Source organism: Aulonocara sp. 'chitande type north' Nkhata Bay, linkage group LG7 (genome assembly GCF_057382095.1).
Source record: "Aulonocara sp. 'chitande type north' Nkhata Bay isolate Kocher_YH1m ecotype deep benthic linkage group LG7, A_spYH_male_GT1.1, whole genome shotgun sequence".
Classification (NCBI taxonomy): Eukaryota; Metazoa; Chordata; class Actinopteri; order Cichliformes; family Cichlidae; genus Aulonocara; species Aulonocara sp. 'chitande type north' Nkhata Bay.
The window spans coordinates 19,227,621-19,241,302 of NC_141350.1; the positions used below are offsets into that span (position 1 = coordinate 19,227,621).

Genomic DNA, 13,682 nt, shown 5'->3' on the forward strand with positions numbered 1-13,682 from the left:
GGTTCCAAGTAGAGCTTCAACATGCAACAAGAAGAAAAAAGAGTGAGACAAAATGTTATTTTGAGCGTGCATTTTATTGAAAACAATGCTTAAATTGAAACAGGCTGTTTTACAGCTGATCAAAAGTTTAGGACCACACCTCCAGAAAGACCTGTACACCCCCTGAAACAGAAATCAAAATTCCAAACATGAACTTGTATATTGACATGGAAATTGTAAATATATAAGTAAAAATATAGCATTCTAACTATTATTTTTTTCTTATACAAAATTCAATCAAGATGAGATAAATTACAAATATCGACTCACTAAAATAATTTTAGCAGGAATAAAACTTAATAAAAGTGAACACCAACATATGCAATTTAAGTTTAATAAAAACTGCTGTAAGATCACAAACAAACAGAATCACATATTCTAGTATTTCTAGTCTGAAGATGTCTATAAATGGGTTAAATTGCTCAGTGGATGATTTATGAGTTTGTGTCAAAATTCGATATAAAATTCATTACTCTTACTATATATAATAGGTCTTTTCTTTTAGAATTAGCACAAATACACTACATGCATCTGGTGCATGTGTAAAAATCGACTTGCCATCACTTGCTAGTTTAAGGTGAACAAGGCATATGATCGCATATGATGCCACCATTTTTTGCCATACATTTCCCTAGTTTCTAGAAATCCAACACAAACAAAACATGTATCTCAACATTTAGAGAAACTTTTGAATAATGTCACCATCTGTCACATAACCTGATCTTTGGTGATTAATGAGAAGTCCATGTGGTTCTACAACTTCACAATGACTCACAGGGAGGTCAATTTTGATGTTTATTTAAGTCACAAGTTGCTCCTTGGCCAATAAAAGGTTAACTAATACCCCATACATTGTTTGTCATATGTGGTGACTTGGAAGCCTTTAAAATCTGTAACTAATGGGGACACACCTCCACTTCTGGCCGTTGCATAATAATTGAAACATGAATCGTATATATGTACAACTTACCACATATACTTGAGCCACCTATCATGACAGCTTAGTTTTAGGGAGGATTGAATTGAAGATTGTATTTGATCTCTTCAGAGAATGAGGTGCACTATGTACATGATCCACTCTATTATTTCTTTAGCGAAGCCTGTGAGCAGAAAATGGCAATTCCAGTTTGTGCAGAAATTCTCTCATCTCATAGTGAGACGTGAAACTGATCTCTTTATGTATGCCGAAAAGACCCAAAAACTCATTTGGGGTAAACTAGCCTGACATGTTTAGGCTGACTTGCTTATGTCGGCCAGCAGCAGTTCTGTGACTCACTGGTCATTGTGAAACACTGATGTCTTTTGAAAGTGACGGAGCCAGATCGTTAGAATACATTTAATGTGATGCCGTAAAAAAAGCATATCTTAAACCTTTTTGCAGCCCAGAATTTAGCTTTGACACTCACAAGGATCTCCAGCTATATGTGGAGTCAAAACCTGCCTCGAGGCACAATCAGAGTCGAGTTCTGGATACCATGGTAAGTCTTCCATATTAGATTTTCATAGTCTGATCTTTGGTCAAATGTTGTTTTATTTCAGGAGCTGATTACCACCTTGTACATTGGCTTTTTGGGCCTGATCTTTTCCTCCTACTTTGTCTACCTGGCGGAGAAAGATGCTGTAGATGAGGAGGGCAAAACGGGCTTCTCCAGCTACGCCGATGCCCTCTGGTGGGGTGTGGTAAGGCAACTAAAAGAGAAGACAAATACTTTGTACAAAAGAAAGTCCCTCACTGATGCTGGGCATATATCCTTGTGCCCTTTTTAAAATATTGTTCAAAATGCATATATTAGTGGGATCCTTGAATGCCACATGAATTTGCAAATTTCGCTTGCAAATTTAAAAGGCTACAAAACATGCACGTCAAATGAGATTCTTCTCAATAAAGAGCTGAAACCAATTATCTGTACAATGCCCACTCGAGTCCTAGCTGGGAAACGGAGATGGCTGACCACCCTGGGTGGACTTATTATTTCTCCCCCTTGTGTTTTTATTCTCCTCATTGGATAGCATGCATGTGTTGCTGTAACACTTGACACAGAGACAGGTGTGTTTATGTTTTTCGTGCGTGGAGCTGGATTTGCCCATTCTCCTCTGTGTGGAGGCTCAGCTTTCCAGAGCAGTTAATTAAACATTTGAATTGAAAGCGCAGAGTAATGAGAAACCTATGGCAGCCTTGTGCAGGGGATCAGTATGCCACAAAGAGACGGGTAATAAACCATTCACCTCTGGGATCTTTGACTCAAAGAACTTTTAGAGCACCAACATAAAGTGTCAGTTCCCTTAATTAAAACTTTAATTGCGGGATTGCTACCTTTATGTAACGAGGGTTAGAGCGGTCACGCCGCTTCTAACTGCTTCGTGGAAGCGGTTATTTGTGTTGCTTTGTTCACAATGCAAAAAAAGGAGAAAAGAAAAGAATTGCGCTCGAGGATTTGCACCTTTTTTGTGTTCCCGAGACTGTAAACTCGAGTGTAACGATTTCTTTTCTCACCAGTTTAGTAAGCTTTTGCTCAGCTCTTGTGCATGCGTCTGCTGAAATGCGATTGCACTGATTGGAGCTAAGCTCTCGCTCTCACGGAGTATTCCTTCGCTTGGCATGATTTTCACATTCGGATGTGCAGGTGCACGGCGCAGCTGGAGGACAAGCCAATGCCATGATTCATATCCCCTTCTCTACCTCCCTCCCTCACCTTCTCTGTTCTTTGTCTTTTTTTTCAGTTGATGGTTAGGTAATGGGGCTTTTATTCAAAGAGCGACTTTGCCAATCTCACTGGCGATAAAAAGGCAAACTGGCATGTTTGTAGATACAGGAATGGTGCACATGTAGAAATAACTGGGTGTGATCACACATATAGAATGCACACAACCTTTCACGTAAGCCTGTATGAGTGATAGGTCTGGGACCTTTTTGTAGGCACGATGTGGTTCTTGCCCCTAAACCCTACATACTGAATGAAATGGGTGTTTTTGAGCAGACCAGTCCACTCTGATGTCAGGAGGACATTGTTTAGTCATCGGATTTGTGGATGAGGGATTAAATCCCCCACCACTCCACTCACTCCCAACATACACCCACCCTCCCTTCCCACCTCTGCTCCTTCTTCTTTTTCTTTTTTCTTTGGCTCTCAAAGCTCTTTAAAGAATCTCACCTTACATCAGCCTCTTTGTATTAGTGCTCAGCGGCAGCTCACGCGCCGATACCCCGCAGGCACTCACAGTAAGCTAAAGTGTGTACTGAATGTGTCACAATTGGCTCTGCTTTCAGAATGGGTGTACATGCAAATGCAAGAGGTATTTGTTTTTCCTCCTCACCCTAGCAAATTCCTACACTCACTGGGGATTAGTGGTTGGGAATCTTATTCCCTTTGAGGAGCAAGAGCCTCAAATGCCCCAGCCATCGCTGACAGTGGTGGAGCAAATCCAGGTCAGCTGATGAACTTTTTCTTTATCGTCTAATTCCCCTTATAGACTGCAGGGGTAAAGCCTCGAGGGCTCCTCATTGACTGACATTTTCATTACACTGGCAGTTTATTAAAAAAAAAAGAGTGTGATCTTTAATGTTGAAATAGGAATTCAGTACAAATCTACAAAGAAAAACCCCCAAAGCTATTGAATTAAAAGCGTTGACAGTTATTCTTTAACCCTGACACCTCGAAACACTGTAATTACACTGCATAAGATGTGATATCATTTATTACACTCTTTGTTTCTTGCCTCATCTGTGAAGGGCTTTGGTCACTGTGTGATTTTTATTTTTATTTTTTTCTTAGAATAGAGCTATCATATGCAAGTGTACGTACACTTTATATATCATAAGAGGCACCTCATCCACTCTTTGTCTTTAGGTCACCGTCACCACAATCGGCTATGGAGACAAAATTCCTCAAACCTGGATAGGAAAGGCCATCGCCTCCTGCTTCAGTGTCTTCGCTATCTCCTTCTTCGCTCTACCTGCTGTAAATAAAGTTTTCAGTTTAATTCATATGAAATCCACGAGTTCAGCTTTAAGGAGATCATTTTTTTAATGTTTCATTTATACCAAACCTTATTACAACATGTTCGGATCAAGCTTGCTCTTTTTCAGTTTATTCACTCTTGTCTTTGATGTGTCATTGAAGACTATATACTGAGCAAACCTAATGATAAAAAATGTATTATTTATTCTGGGAGATTTTGTATATACTTTCCTTAATTCTACAGTAAAAGTTCACTTTTTCATATTCTTGCAGTCTGGACAGTAAAAAAGTAAAATGTATTTCTCTTTGATCAGGGTATCCTGGGTTCAGGTTTTGCCCTGAAAGTCCAACAGAAGCAGAGGCAGAAACACTTCAATAGACAGATCCCTGCTGCAGTTGCCCTTATCCAGGTAAATCCCGAACTCCCAGTGTTAGAAATGCATTTTTCATTGGTAAAAAACAAAAACAAACAAACACTGGAAAGCACTGAATGTATCAGTGTTTGTGCAGAATATTTGCAGGGTCTTTATCTTACGATATAAAGCGTCTTAAGGCGACTGTTGTTATGATGTCATGCTATACAAATAAAATTGAAACTGAATTGAGAATGTTTTGATTACGCTTCTAATAAATCAAGCTTTTCTTTAAGTTGCCTGGGCAACACGTATGCTGACAGGTTATTGCAGGAGCCTGGGTTTGATGCCACATCGGGTTGTTTCCTCCATGTGGTTTCTTTGTTCTCTTTCCCGCCTTTCCTGTTGTAAAAAGAAAAAGGATAAATACCCCCAGAAGCAATTTTGAAATGATCATATGTTTTATGCTATAAAGCAAAAATTAATTTATATGATTAAAGAATGATAAAATAATCAGTACACATACTCAAGTTTTAATAATCAAATCATTACAAACTGGGTCAGATACAGTAATTTAGTGGAAGACAAATGTCCTCTGTGCCTGGCATAAATAGATGAAATTAAATATACACTCCTTTAAATTTAAGTCCTGATATCATTAATAAAAACAGCATAAAGGAAAGTAACATTGTTCAGTTAAAGCTTATTCACAATAGATGCCAGTTAGCTTCAGTCGAGGCCTTTGCTAGCACTGCAAAGGCCCGCTGGCCTGTCCAGGGTGGAACCTGCCCAACTGGCAGCTGTGGGATGAATCTCCACGAGCCTCTACAGCCAGATTTCTTAAACTGCACAGGACAACAGGCCAGTGGTGGCCTTGGATAAAACTTAGTGAGGCCAACATTACAAACACTAAAAAGTAAAGACTAAACATGTTACAAATAGTGACTGAAGTGACCTTTAAAAAAAAAAAGTGTACATTTTTGCTGAATAGAATAAGGCAAGTATAGCTAATGAAGGATTTATAGCTGAGGTGTTCGCATAACCTTTAAATTAATTTCAGACCATATCATCATAACTATAATGGAGAGTTTTCCATCCACAGGCTGGGGTGTTTTAAATGTAATTCAGTTTTACAGAAATATTTCACTGACCAGCGCGTCTGTGGTTTGTCCTGTATTGCCTTTCTTAGACACTGTGGAGGTGCTATGCAGCGGAGAAACCAAACGGCTCTGCAGCTACGTGGAAAATGTACGTCCTGACTCCAGAGGGCGTTGCTGCCGCAGAATCTGACAGAAGGAAACGGAACTTTTCGGTAATCGCTTACCTTTACTGAAGCCAAAGCTGTTGAATAGTTATGTAGATTTTTCCGTTGTGATTGATTTGCTTTTCTCAAAAGGCATTTAAGGCAAGCCTTTAAACGCTAAGCATGTCTTTGTGGGGGGAAAAGGTACCAGTCTTGTGATGTCCTGCTTTGAATCCAGCCTGACCTTTTCCCCCCCGCATCTGAATCCTTTTCTTTCTTATCAATTGCGTATTGTGTCTCTTGACTTTGATCTATACAAAACAGGCTGCGAACCCCACCCTGAAAATATCGTGACGGTGTGTTTGATCATTCCCGTGTGGCGTTGTCTGACTTTGGAATTCTGATAAGAATTTTTAAAGTTTCTCAAAAATTAGATTTTTTTTTTTTTGACATAACAATTTAACCCTTTGAACTCAAAATGCCAGCATATGGACTGTACTTGCTGACAGTGCAGTTGGAAAAAGCCGTTAGACTGCGATACCCTGATTTGCATACGTGTGGCCCACACTCCATTGTCTCCTTGTGTAGTTCACCTTCTGCAACAATATTAGCTATATTGCTCCAAAAGCCGTACAGAATAAAAGGGGAGGCCAAGTTCCCACAAACAAACACACACATGTAAGGACACAATGCGCACAAAACACAAATACACACAGACACACACACAACAGCCCCTTTTCCCCTTAAAGGCCTGACTCCACCAGGATGACTCGAGGCCTTTGTCTCTCCTGGACAAAGACTCAGTCAGTTGAGATGATGTCACCACCGCCTTTCTCGTGGGAGTAAACCTTTGTCTAGTAGAACAACAACAAAAAAATCTTTGTGTAGCATTGAACCCACATGCATTCGGGAGAATGAAGGCTTCTTCCGCTCTTTTCTGTTGCAGCATGTGACTTTCTTCTCTGTCTTTCCTCCCTCTCCCCTTTCTCTCTTTCGAGATCCCTGCTTTTTTTTCTCCATCTCCCTGTTGAGCACATTTTATTTTGCTCTTTTCCTTTTTCATCCCGGCTCTTCCTGTCTCCTCTCTCTGAGAATTTTTACCTTTCTGTTTTTTGTTGTTGTTTTTTCGCTTCCTTGCTAACAGTTTTTTCCCCTCTCACTCTCCTTCCCGTGTCCGTTACTTTAGATTTCTATATCTCAACCCTGCTGTTAGCTGCACATTCTCTTTACGGTTTGTCTTTTTTTCTCTTTAGTCTTTCAACACCCAACAAAGCTTCCCGCTCTCCTAATGACTGCTTCAAACATTTGGATTCAACTGTTGGCTACTTGGGAAATGCCAAATTCTGATGCACTGAGTCCAAATAATTTAGTTTGTATAAAAGGCCATGTCAATAATGTTGATGTGGGTCAGTTGGTCTGTGGAATGGACTTGGGCACCAATTAGGTTCTCACAAACTCACTGACTCACATAAAATATAGCTCTTCACTCAACTGTGATTAAACAGGTATCACTTATCTCGTTTGTACCCAAGAATCAGTACCCAAGAAGGAATTAATTAGGGCAATGATGCATAACAACAATGGCTTAAATATAAGGCTGTGTTGATGACATTATTTCCGTGGCATTATTTTGGTCCATTGTCGAAAAAGCATTTCAGCATACAGCGTGAACCACATGTCAAAACTGTTGCAATTCTTTAAATACTTTTTAGAAATGCAGTTACCATTGTTTCTTTCTCATTTCCTGCTTGTTCTCTTCTGTCCGTCAGAAAAAGTTGAACAAGAGGAGAACGAAGTGCCGAGGAAATGGTTCTATGGGTGGTGGTTCAGAGAGAGCTGTGTCGATCCCCCAGATCACCTATGATCACATTGATGACTCTGAGGAGAAGAAGGATGTCTCGTTTTTCCGTGAAGAGCCAAGGGGAACTGTGGAAGGTAATATACTTAGAGGACCACGTGTCTTGTGTTACTGTAATGTGCACTGACAAATTTAATTCATTTCAAATAGACATCACGGGTTATCGTCACTCCCTAATTTTTGATGTGTTAAATTTGATCTTCACTCTGTGCAGCAAGGTTTTTCTAAGAAAAATGGCTAACCTCTGTAAAATGCCTTTCTTCCAAGAAATCGGTCTAAAATCTGTGAGCTAGCCAAGATAACACGTGAAGACTCAGCGCCTCGTTTTGATTACTCTTTGATCAGACTGTCTCAGTTTTGGATCTCTTAACAGGGGAATTTTTGTTTTAAGCCTAACACCTCAGACTGCTGTTCTGAGAAGGTGTTTAGAAGAATTGCATTTAATATCTTGTGAAGCCATATTTGCTCCGCAGCCAACTTGGAATAAAGTTGAGTCATGCAGAGAACATTTGATAATGTGGATAAATACAATAATAAAGCTCTCCTTAATGCAATTTTGTTTGATGAAATGATGCGTGCTGAGAATTGCAAAGTGATTTCAGGACTTTCAAGTGGCCAAAATAACACCATGAAGACTGTTATTATTTATGATACTTATGGTAGTTTAGAGCTATTAACTGTTGGAATGGTCCAGCTTATTTTGAATAGCTGTGATAATAAATATTGTAAATAAAATGTTGCATGCAAATGAATGCAATCTGATATTGCCATGTTGCTGTTGCTCCTATGCTATCATAATGATGTTAATTCAGGGTCAGCATTACAACTAGCCAGTGATGTTGTCTGAGCGTTTAGATAACATTTAATTAACAGGTAGCCAAGAAGTTATCTAATGCTTTTATAAACAAGAAAACTAATATGAGTAACCTAAATTTCACCAACAGCAAACATAACTTGATAATATATTTATTATATTGTATAAATTAATAAATAAAACACTTAAAATGTTTACTATTTCTTCCAGAAATTAGACTTACTGGCTGGCCACAAAATTATATCACAACAATGTGATTGCTCCATTTCAATTCTGACCCTGGACCAACATTTTCATGAAGATGCAGGAACATGATGCAGGAAGACTCTACTAGCCTTAAGGTTTATGTTTATCTTAACGCTAGTAGAGTTGCCATAAAAGTAATGCACATCATGAGGACTGACTGCCGCTCAGCAGTCGTTCCTCATGATGTGCATTACTTTTATGGCAGCATTTGTGGCCAGCTAGTAAGTAATTGCACTCTGCACGAGAAAAGAACATGTTAAATAATGTTAAATCATAACAGTCATCTCATTGTTCATAATTGTGAAGTTTTGTATTGGTAGTGCTAAAAAGTAGTGGTCATTATCATCATCATATTGTGTCTTCTAGAGCCTGTTGCTTCCAAAAGATAACAACTTGGTGCTCTCAGTTCATAAACCAAATTTCAAAATTTCATTAGGGATTATTAAATTATTCTGATTCTGATAAACTGTGACCGTTAGCTAGTTAGCGACCTAACATGTGGGTGGTTTATGCCAGGCCTGTTGTGCTTTAAAAAAAAAATCTTTATGTTGTGGTGACTTGAACAAAATTCTATCGCCAATACAAATTTTAAATTTATACAACATACGTTTAGCGTGCCGTGAAACAAACTCAAATGGAGAACGTAACATTGCATTCGCAGGGAAGAAGCTCGAAACAGTTTGGATTTATCGTAAATCTTTAAAAAAACAAAACAAAAAACCCCAAACAAAACATCTAGATGCTAACAATCACTGAATATGTAACAGTTTTTGTGTAAAGTTTCGTTTAGATTTGCCTAACCGTCAAGGAGGAGATAGAGTAGATGCGTGAATATATAGATACCTGTATATGTGCTACAATCATTATAGAAGGAGGTTTATCTGAGCAGCACTAGTTCCTTTTTTTCACATAGTAAACAGGGGCTCTATCCTGATCCCTTTAGAGCCAAGATGGCTGCCAGGTGTAAGCCATATGGAAGCCATTACAGCTTCAGTGGTGATTAGAGGTCATGGTTACAAGCTCTTTACTGCTTCACTTGTCCCCCGCGCTGGCCACAGAAATTCACAGTGGGCTTAAATGGAAAAATCTTTAAAACGCCAGCTTGTCAGCAAGTTACAAGTGGGAATTTGTTGTAATGCCAGTTGCATTTTAGTAATTCCTTGGTCATACCAAAGCCATTATTATTCATTATTCACATAGTGAAAAATCTGGCCTGGCAGCACCCAGTTCATTGCAGCCCAGTTCATATCAATAGAGACGTCTACTTTAAATGCAGGTCTACAGACACAGTTTATGATTGATAATTAGTTAAAGAGAGAAGTGGTTTAGCTTCCTGTGTTAAAAGCCAACCCCACTAAATGAACTGACCCAGACGCCAGGTTAATAAATGCACTTTATGAGTTTTTCCTGTCAAAGCACGGAATCTTAAAAGGAGCTGGAGTGACATAAACTTGACATAAAGGCGAGACCATTGCTAGAAGAACAAACTGCACAGAGGAAAACATACGTAGTTGTCTGCTTAATTAGGTGGATCTCAGATAATGAAGGAAAACATATGGCTGCACGTATGTGGGGATTAAAAGCAACCAAATCAAAGTTGATATTAAACAAGTTATTTAAGAAATTCTGTTTAGCATCCATCCACATATTTACACATAGCCAAGCAGATTTACAGGCCAGTAAGCATTTAAATGTTTTGCATACTCTGTGTAAACAATAAATAATACTATATAGATACACATGAAAGACTGCAAGACTATGGAGTGGAAAACGGAATTGGAACAAGTTATGGATGACATAAAACCATTGAAAGAAGCCGAAGTCTGCAGCCTGCTGTCACTAATTATAACGTCTGAGTTTAAGCAGCACGGCACTGTATGATCTCTGCTTCAGATCCACCCATAAAACAGACATCTGCAATGTCAACTGTCTAAACCAGGGCTGTTTTATTGTTTTAACCGACACTCTTTCAACTTGGCACCGGGCTGGATTTCTTAAAAATAATTTACCCGCAGTCATTCAGTAGTTGTTGCTAAGAAATGTCACCAATCACTGAGGCGTCTTGATGATCCTAAGTGAAAACAGTGTTGAAAGAACTGTGTATACACGCATTAACATTTACAGCACTGAAGAACTTAAATTATAAATTTATACTCATGCTTTCTGGAAAGTTGGTCAATTTCACTTTGATGGTTTATTGCTGTTGCCGCTATGGGGGTATCTCTTCCCACAAGTGAAATGCTTAGCAGCAGGAACTAAATTTACAGGGTAACATTGCCTTCTAGTAATAATGCACATTTGCAGCTGTATCTGGCTTACTTTTAACACAAGTTACTCATTTTTCATGAAAGGAAAAGATGAAGGTGTGAAAAATAGTTGAAAACATAGTCAGATTGTGCATTTTCTTGTTGTTTTTTATAGGAATCACCAGGATGCTCAGGCAATCAGGTGAGTATACCACCAGATCATTTCATCTCATATGTCATAATGTCTACAAAGTGCTTTAAGCAAGCTGGTTCAGTGGTTGATGCCACTATATCTGAAGTTTCCGTTGTGTAATCTTTTACATTACAGTGCTGAATTAAAAAAAAAAAGGTCACACTATGTTCATTATTTCTTTAGAAACCAACCAAAAAAAAACTGAGCACATGCAATAAATATCACTGCACTGTAACCAGTAGCACCTTTCACCGGCTAAATAGTGCTTTTTCTTCCACTCGCCTGTGTTAATCATTAGCTAGCCTGTCTATGTAATGTGGCCCAGACAGTATTTTAATTAGACTTGCTGGCTGGCTGAGCCTTTGTGCTCAGCTAGACCAAACCAGAGCCAAGCAGAGAGACTGGGCCCGTGTTGACCCGCCTGTTTTCTTTACTGGGTGCCCTGCCAACATCATGGGCGAGGAACGGGGCTGGACAGGGGCCTTGGGGACCGTGGGGACCCAGACTGGGACGCTGAAAAGCGGCAGGGAGGGAGCGGGGTTGTGGAGTTGATAAGCTACCATTGTGGAGCTCTAGTGGTTAGAACTAAACTGGTCATTGTTTGATTTAGTCAGTGTCCAGCTTATCGCTCCACTTATCTGTCTGGCCCCACCCGAGTCCCCGTCCGTGAGAATCTCTCTATGGATCGGCTGCACTTTTCACCCTGTTTCTATTGCAATCTAGTTTCTGCACTCCGCTCTCCCTTTCTCCTTTTCCTGTGGACCACGGCCTTCACCGAAAACATTCAGAATGACGGAGCAGATTAACCAGATTGTGAATAAACCCCTGTCTTGTTTTCATGGCCAATAAGCCCGTTAATGTCTTCTTCAGTGATGTGAAGTTGCTGTTAAAAGTGGCTCAGGGTAGAATCTATTCCTCTCACTTCTCTCCACTCCCTCTCTCTGGCTATCTCTGCTTCCACGTCGGACAATGTCAAACAAACTCGATGATGGAACACAAGAGAGGTTGAATGCCTTTTGCTTGAATTGGAATGGTCATTCTGTTCTTGGACGAAGATTTGCCTCTCCATTCTTTATCACAATAGAGGCTCGGTGGTTTGGAGGAGAGGCACGTCAAACTCTGCTGACAGCCTGACTGCAGGTCAAGACCCTGCTACACATGATGTTCTGTGCTGTTGTTTTTGCCTGCACCAGCAGCCAGCTGGCTAGACTGCTGAAACAGAGTACTGCAATTTCAGCTTCTCGTTATGTTGTTTCTCTTATACATTTTCTTTTCCTACTAGCTGGTCTGTGACAATTATTTCAAACAAATTGCAACATGTTTGATTGATTTATTGAACCTGTATTAATACTGTACACTCTCACAAAAAGTGTTTTTGCATCCTTTTCTAAAGTTCATTCAGAACTGCAACGCCTTTGCTGTACTGTAGCAAGTATGCTCTTGAAATGCCATTAAATGCATGATGAGTGTGTTTATTTCTTATATTCTCAAGTCTCATTTTTACCCCCTTTCTTCTGTTTTTCTCCCTTCCCCTTCTGGTTTAATAAATTTTCATGGCTTCAGGCCCTCCTCAACATTCTTGGTCATCTTTCACTCTGAGCTGTCCTGGCTCTCCAGGTACCTTTCAGTTTTTTCAGTTTTCTCACCCCTTCGTATCTCTGCCTTAAATCATCTCACAATGCTGTGCGTCTCATATTGTAATGAAATCTGACAATGAAATCTTACATCATACATTTTCCGATCAACCCACGAGGTACTTTTATTACTGTGTGACTGTGTGACGCATACTAGAACTCACAGACATCTTCACACTCTACAGCCACTCACAACTTTAAAACCTTTAAAAAAAAAAACACCTTTTCACTCGACCCATTTAAAAACATCCCTTTTGTATTAGTTAACTGTATATAAAATTGTATCTGGAAATGTAGTTGCTGTCCTATCACACTCCCCTAACCCCTACCTGGTCATGGCAGATGGCTCCGCCCCTCCCTGAGCCTGGTTCTGCTGGAGGTTTCTTCCTGTTAAAAGGGAGTTTTTCCTTCCCACTGACACCAAGTGCTTGCTCATAGGTGGTTGTCTGATTCTTTTCTCTCTATTTTTCTGGATATAAAGCACCTTGAGTCGTATTTTGTTGGATTTTGTACTATAGAAATAAAACTGAAATGAATTAAATTGAATTGAAATGTTATATTTCTGTCGTTGCAGTGAAGAGGAGTCCTAATAACAGCACGTCCATCGATATCTCCCGAGCCAACAGCTTAACCGATGAGCTAGACGACATGAGCGAGGATATTCCACTGCCTGTGGTAACTGACAAAACTCAGTAAGTCCCAGAGAGCTTCGCCTCCTTCTTTTCTTAAGGCCCCATTTTCTTCTCATCCATCACCCAGCTCTGACCTTTATTCACTGATCTATATTATACTGATTTTCCTACTGGTCATTCAGCTGAAAGGCCTTTTGTCAAAACAGAGAGCCCCTCTAGCTGCTTTCTAAATGTATTTGTTTTTTCCCAACTCCCTTGAGGGTTAAAGAGACTCAACGGCCATATCAGGTACGTAGTGGTGTAAAGAGGATTATCCCTTTAGTCTTGTGAGAAATGTCAAAGAGATCCTTCTCAGCTGATTACATAACACGTTATGGAGCAGCCGGCTTGTCGTCACATGCCCTCAGCAGAAGAGAATTCACTGATGTTGTTTGCTAGTCCAATGTGTGTTCAAGTGTTCAAAAG

General features: G+C 39.7%; 1 protein-coding gene across 3 annotated transcripts in view; it reads left to right on the forward strand.

Moving 5' to 3' along the window:
- Positions 1-13,682, forward strand: part of kcnq1.2 (potassium voltage-gated channel, KQT-like subfamily, member 1.2) — a 180,586-nt gene that overhangs the window by 28,132 nt on the left and 138,772 nt on the right. For all 3 annotated transcript variants that reach the window (XM_086299264.1, XM_086299266.1, XM_086299265.1), the window contains 8 exons: positions 1,579-1,719; positions 3,888-3,998; positions 4,313-4,408; positions 5,541-5,663; positions 7,364-7,529; positions 10,934-10,960; positions 12,515-12,568; positions 13,160-13,277. In XM_086299264.1, the coding sequence (XP_086155390.1) occupies positions 1,579-1,719; positions 3,888-3,998; positions 4,313-4,408; positions 5,541-5,663; positions 7,364-7,529; positions 10,934-10,960; positions 12,515-12,568; positions 13,160-13,277 (836 nt within the window). The remainder of the gene's footprint in view (positions 1-1,578; positions 1,720-3,887; positions 3,999-4,312; positions 4,409-5,540; positions 5,664-7,363; positions 7,530-10,933; positions 10,961-12,514; positions 12,569-13,159; positions 13,278-13,682) is intronic.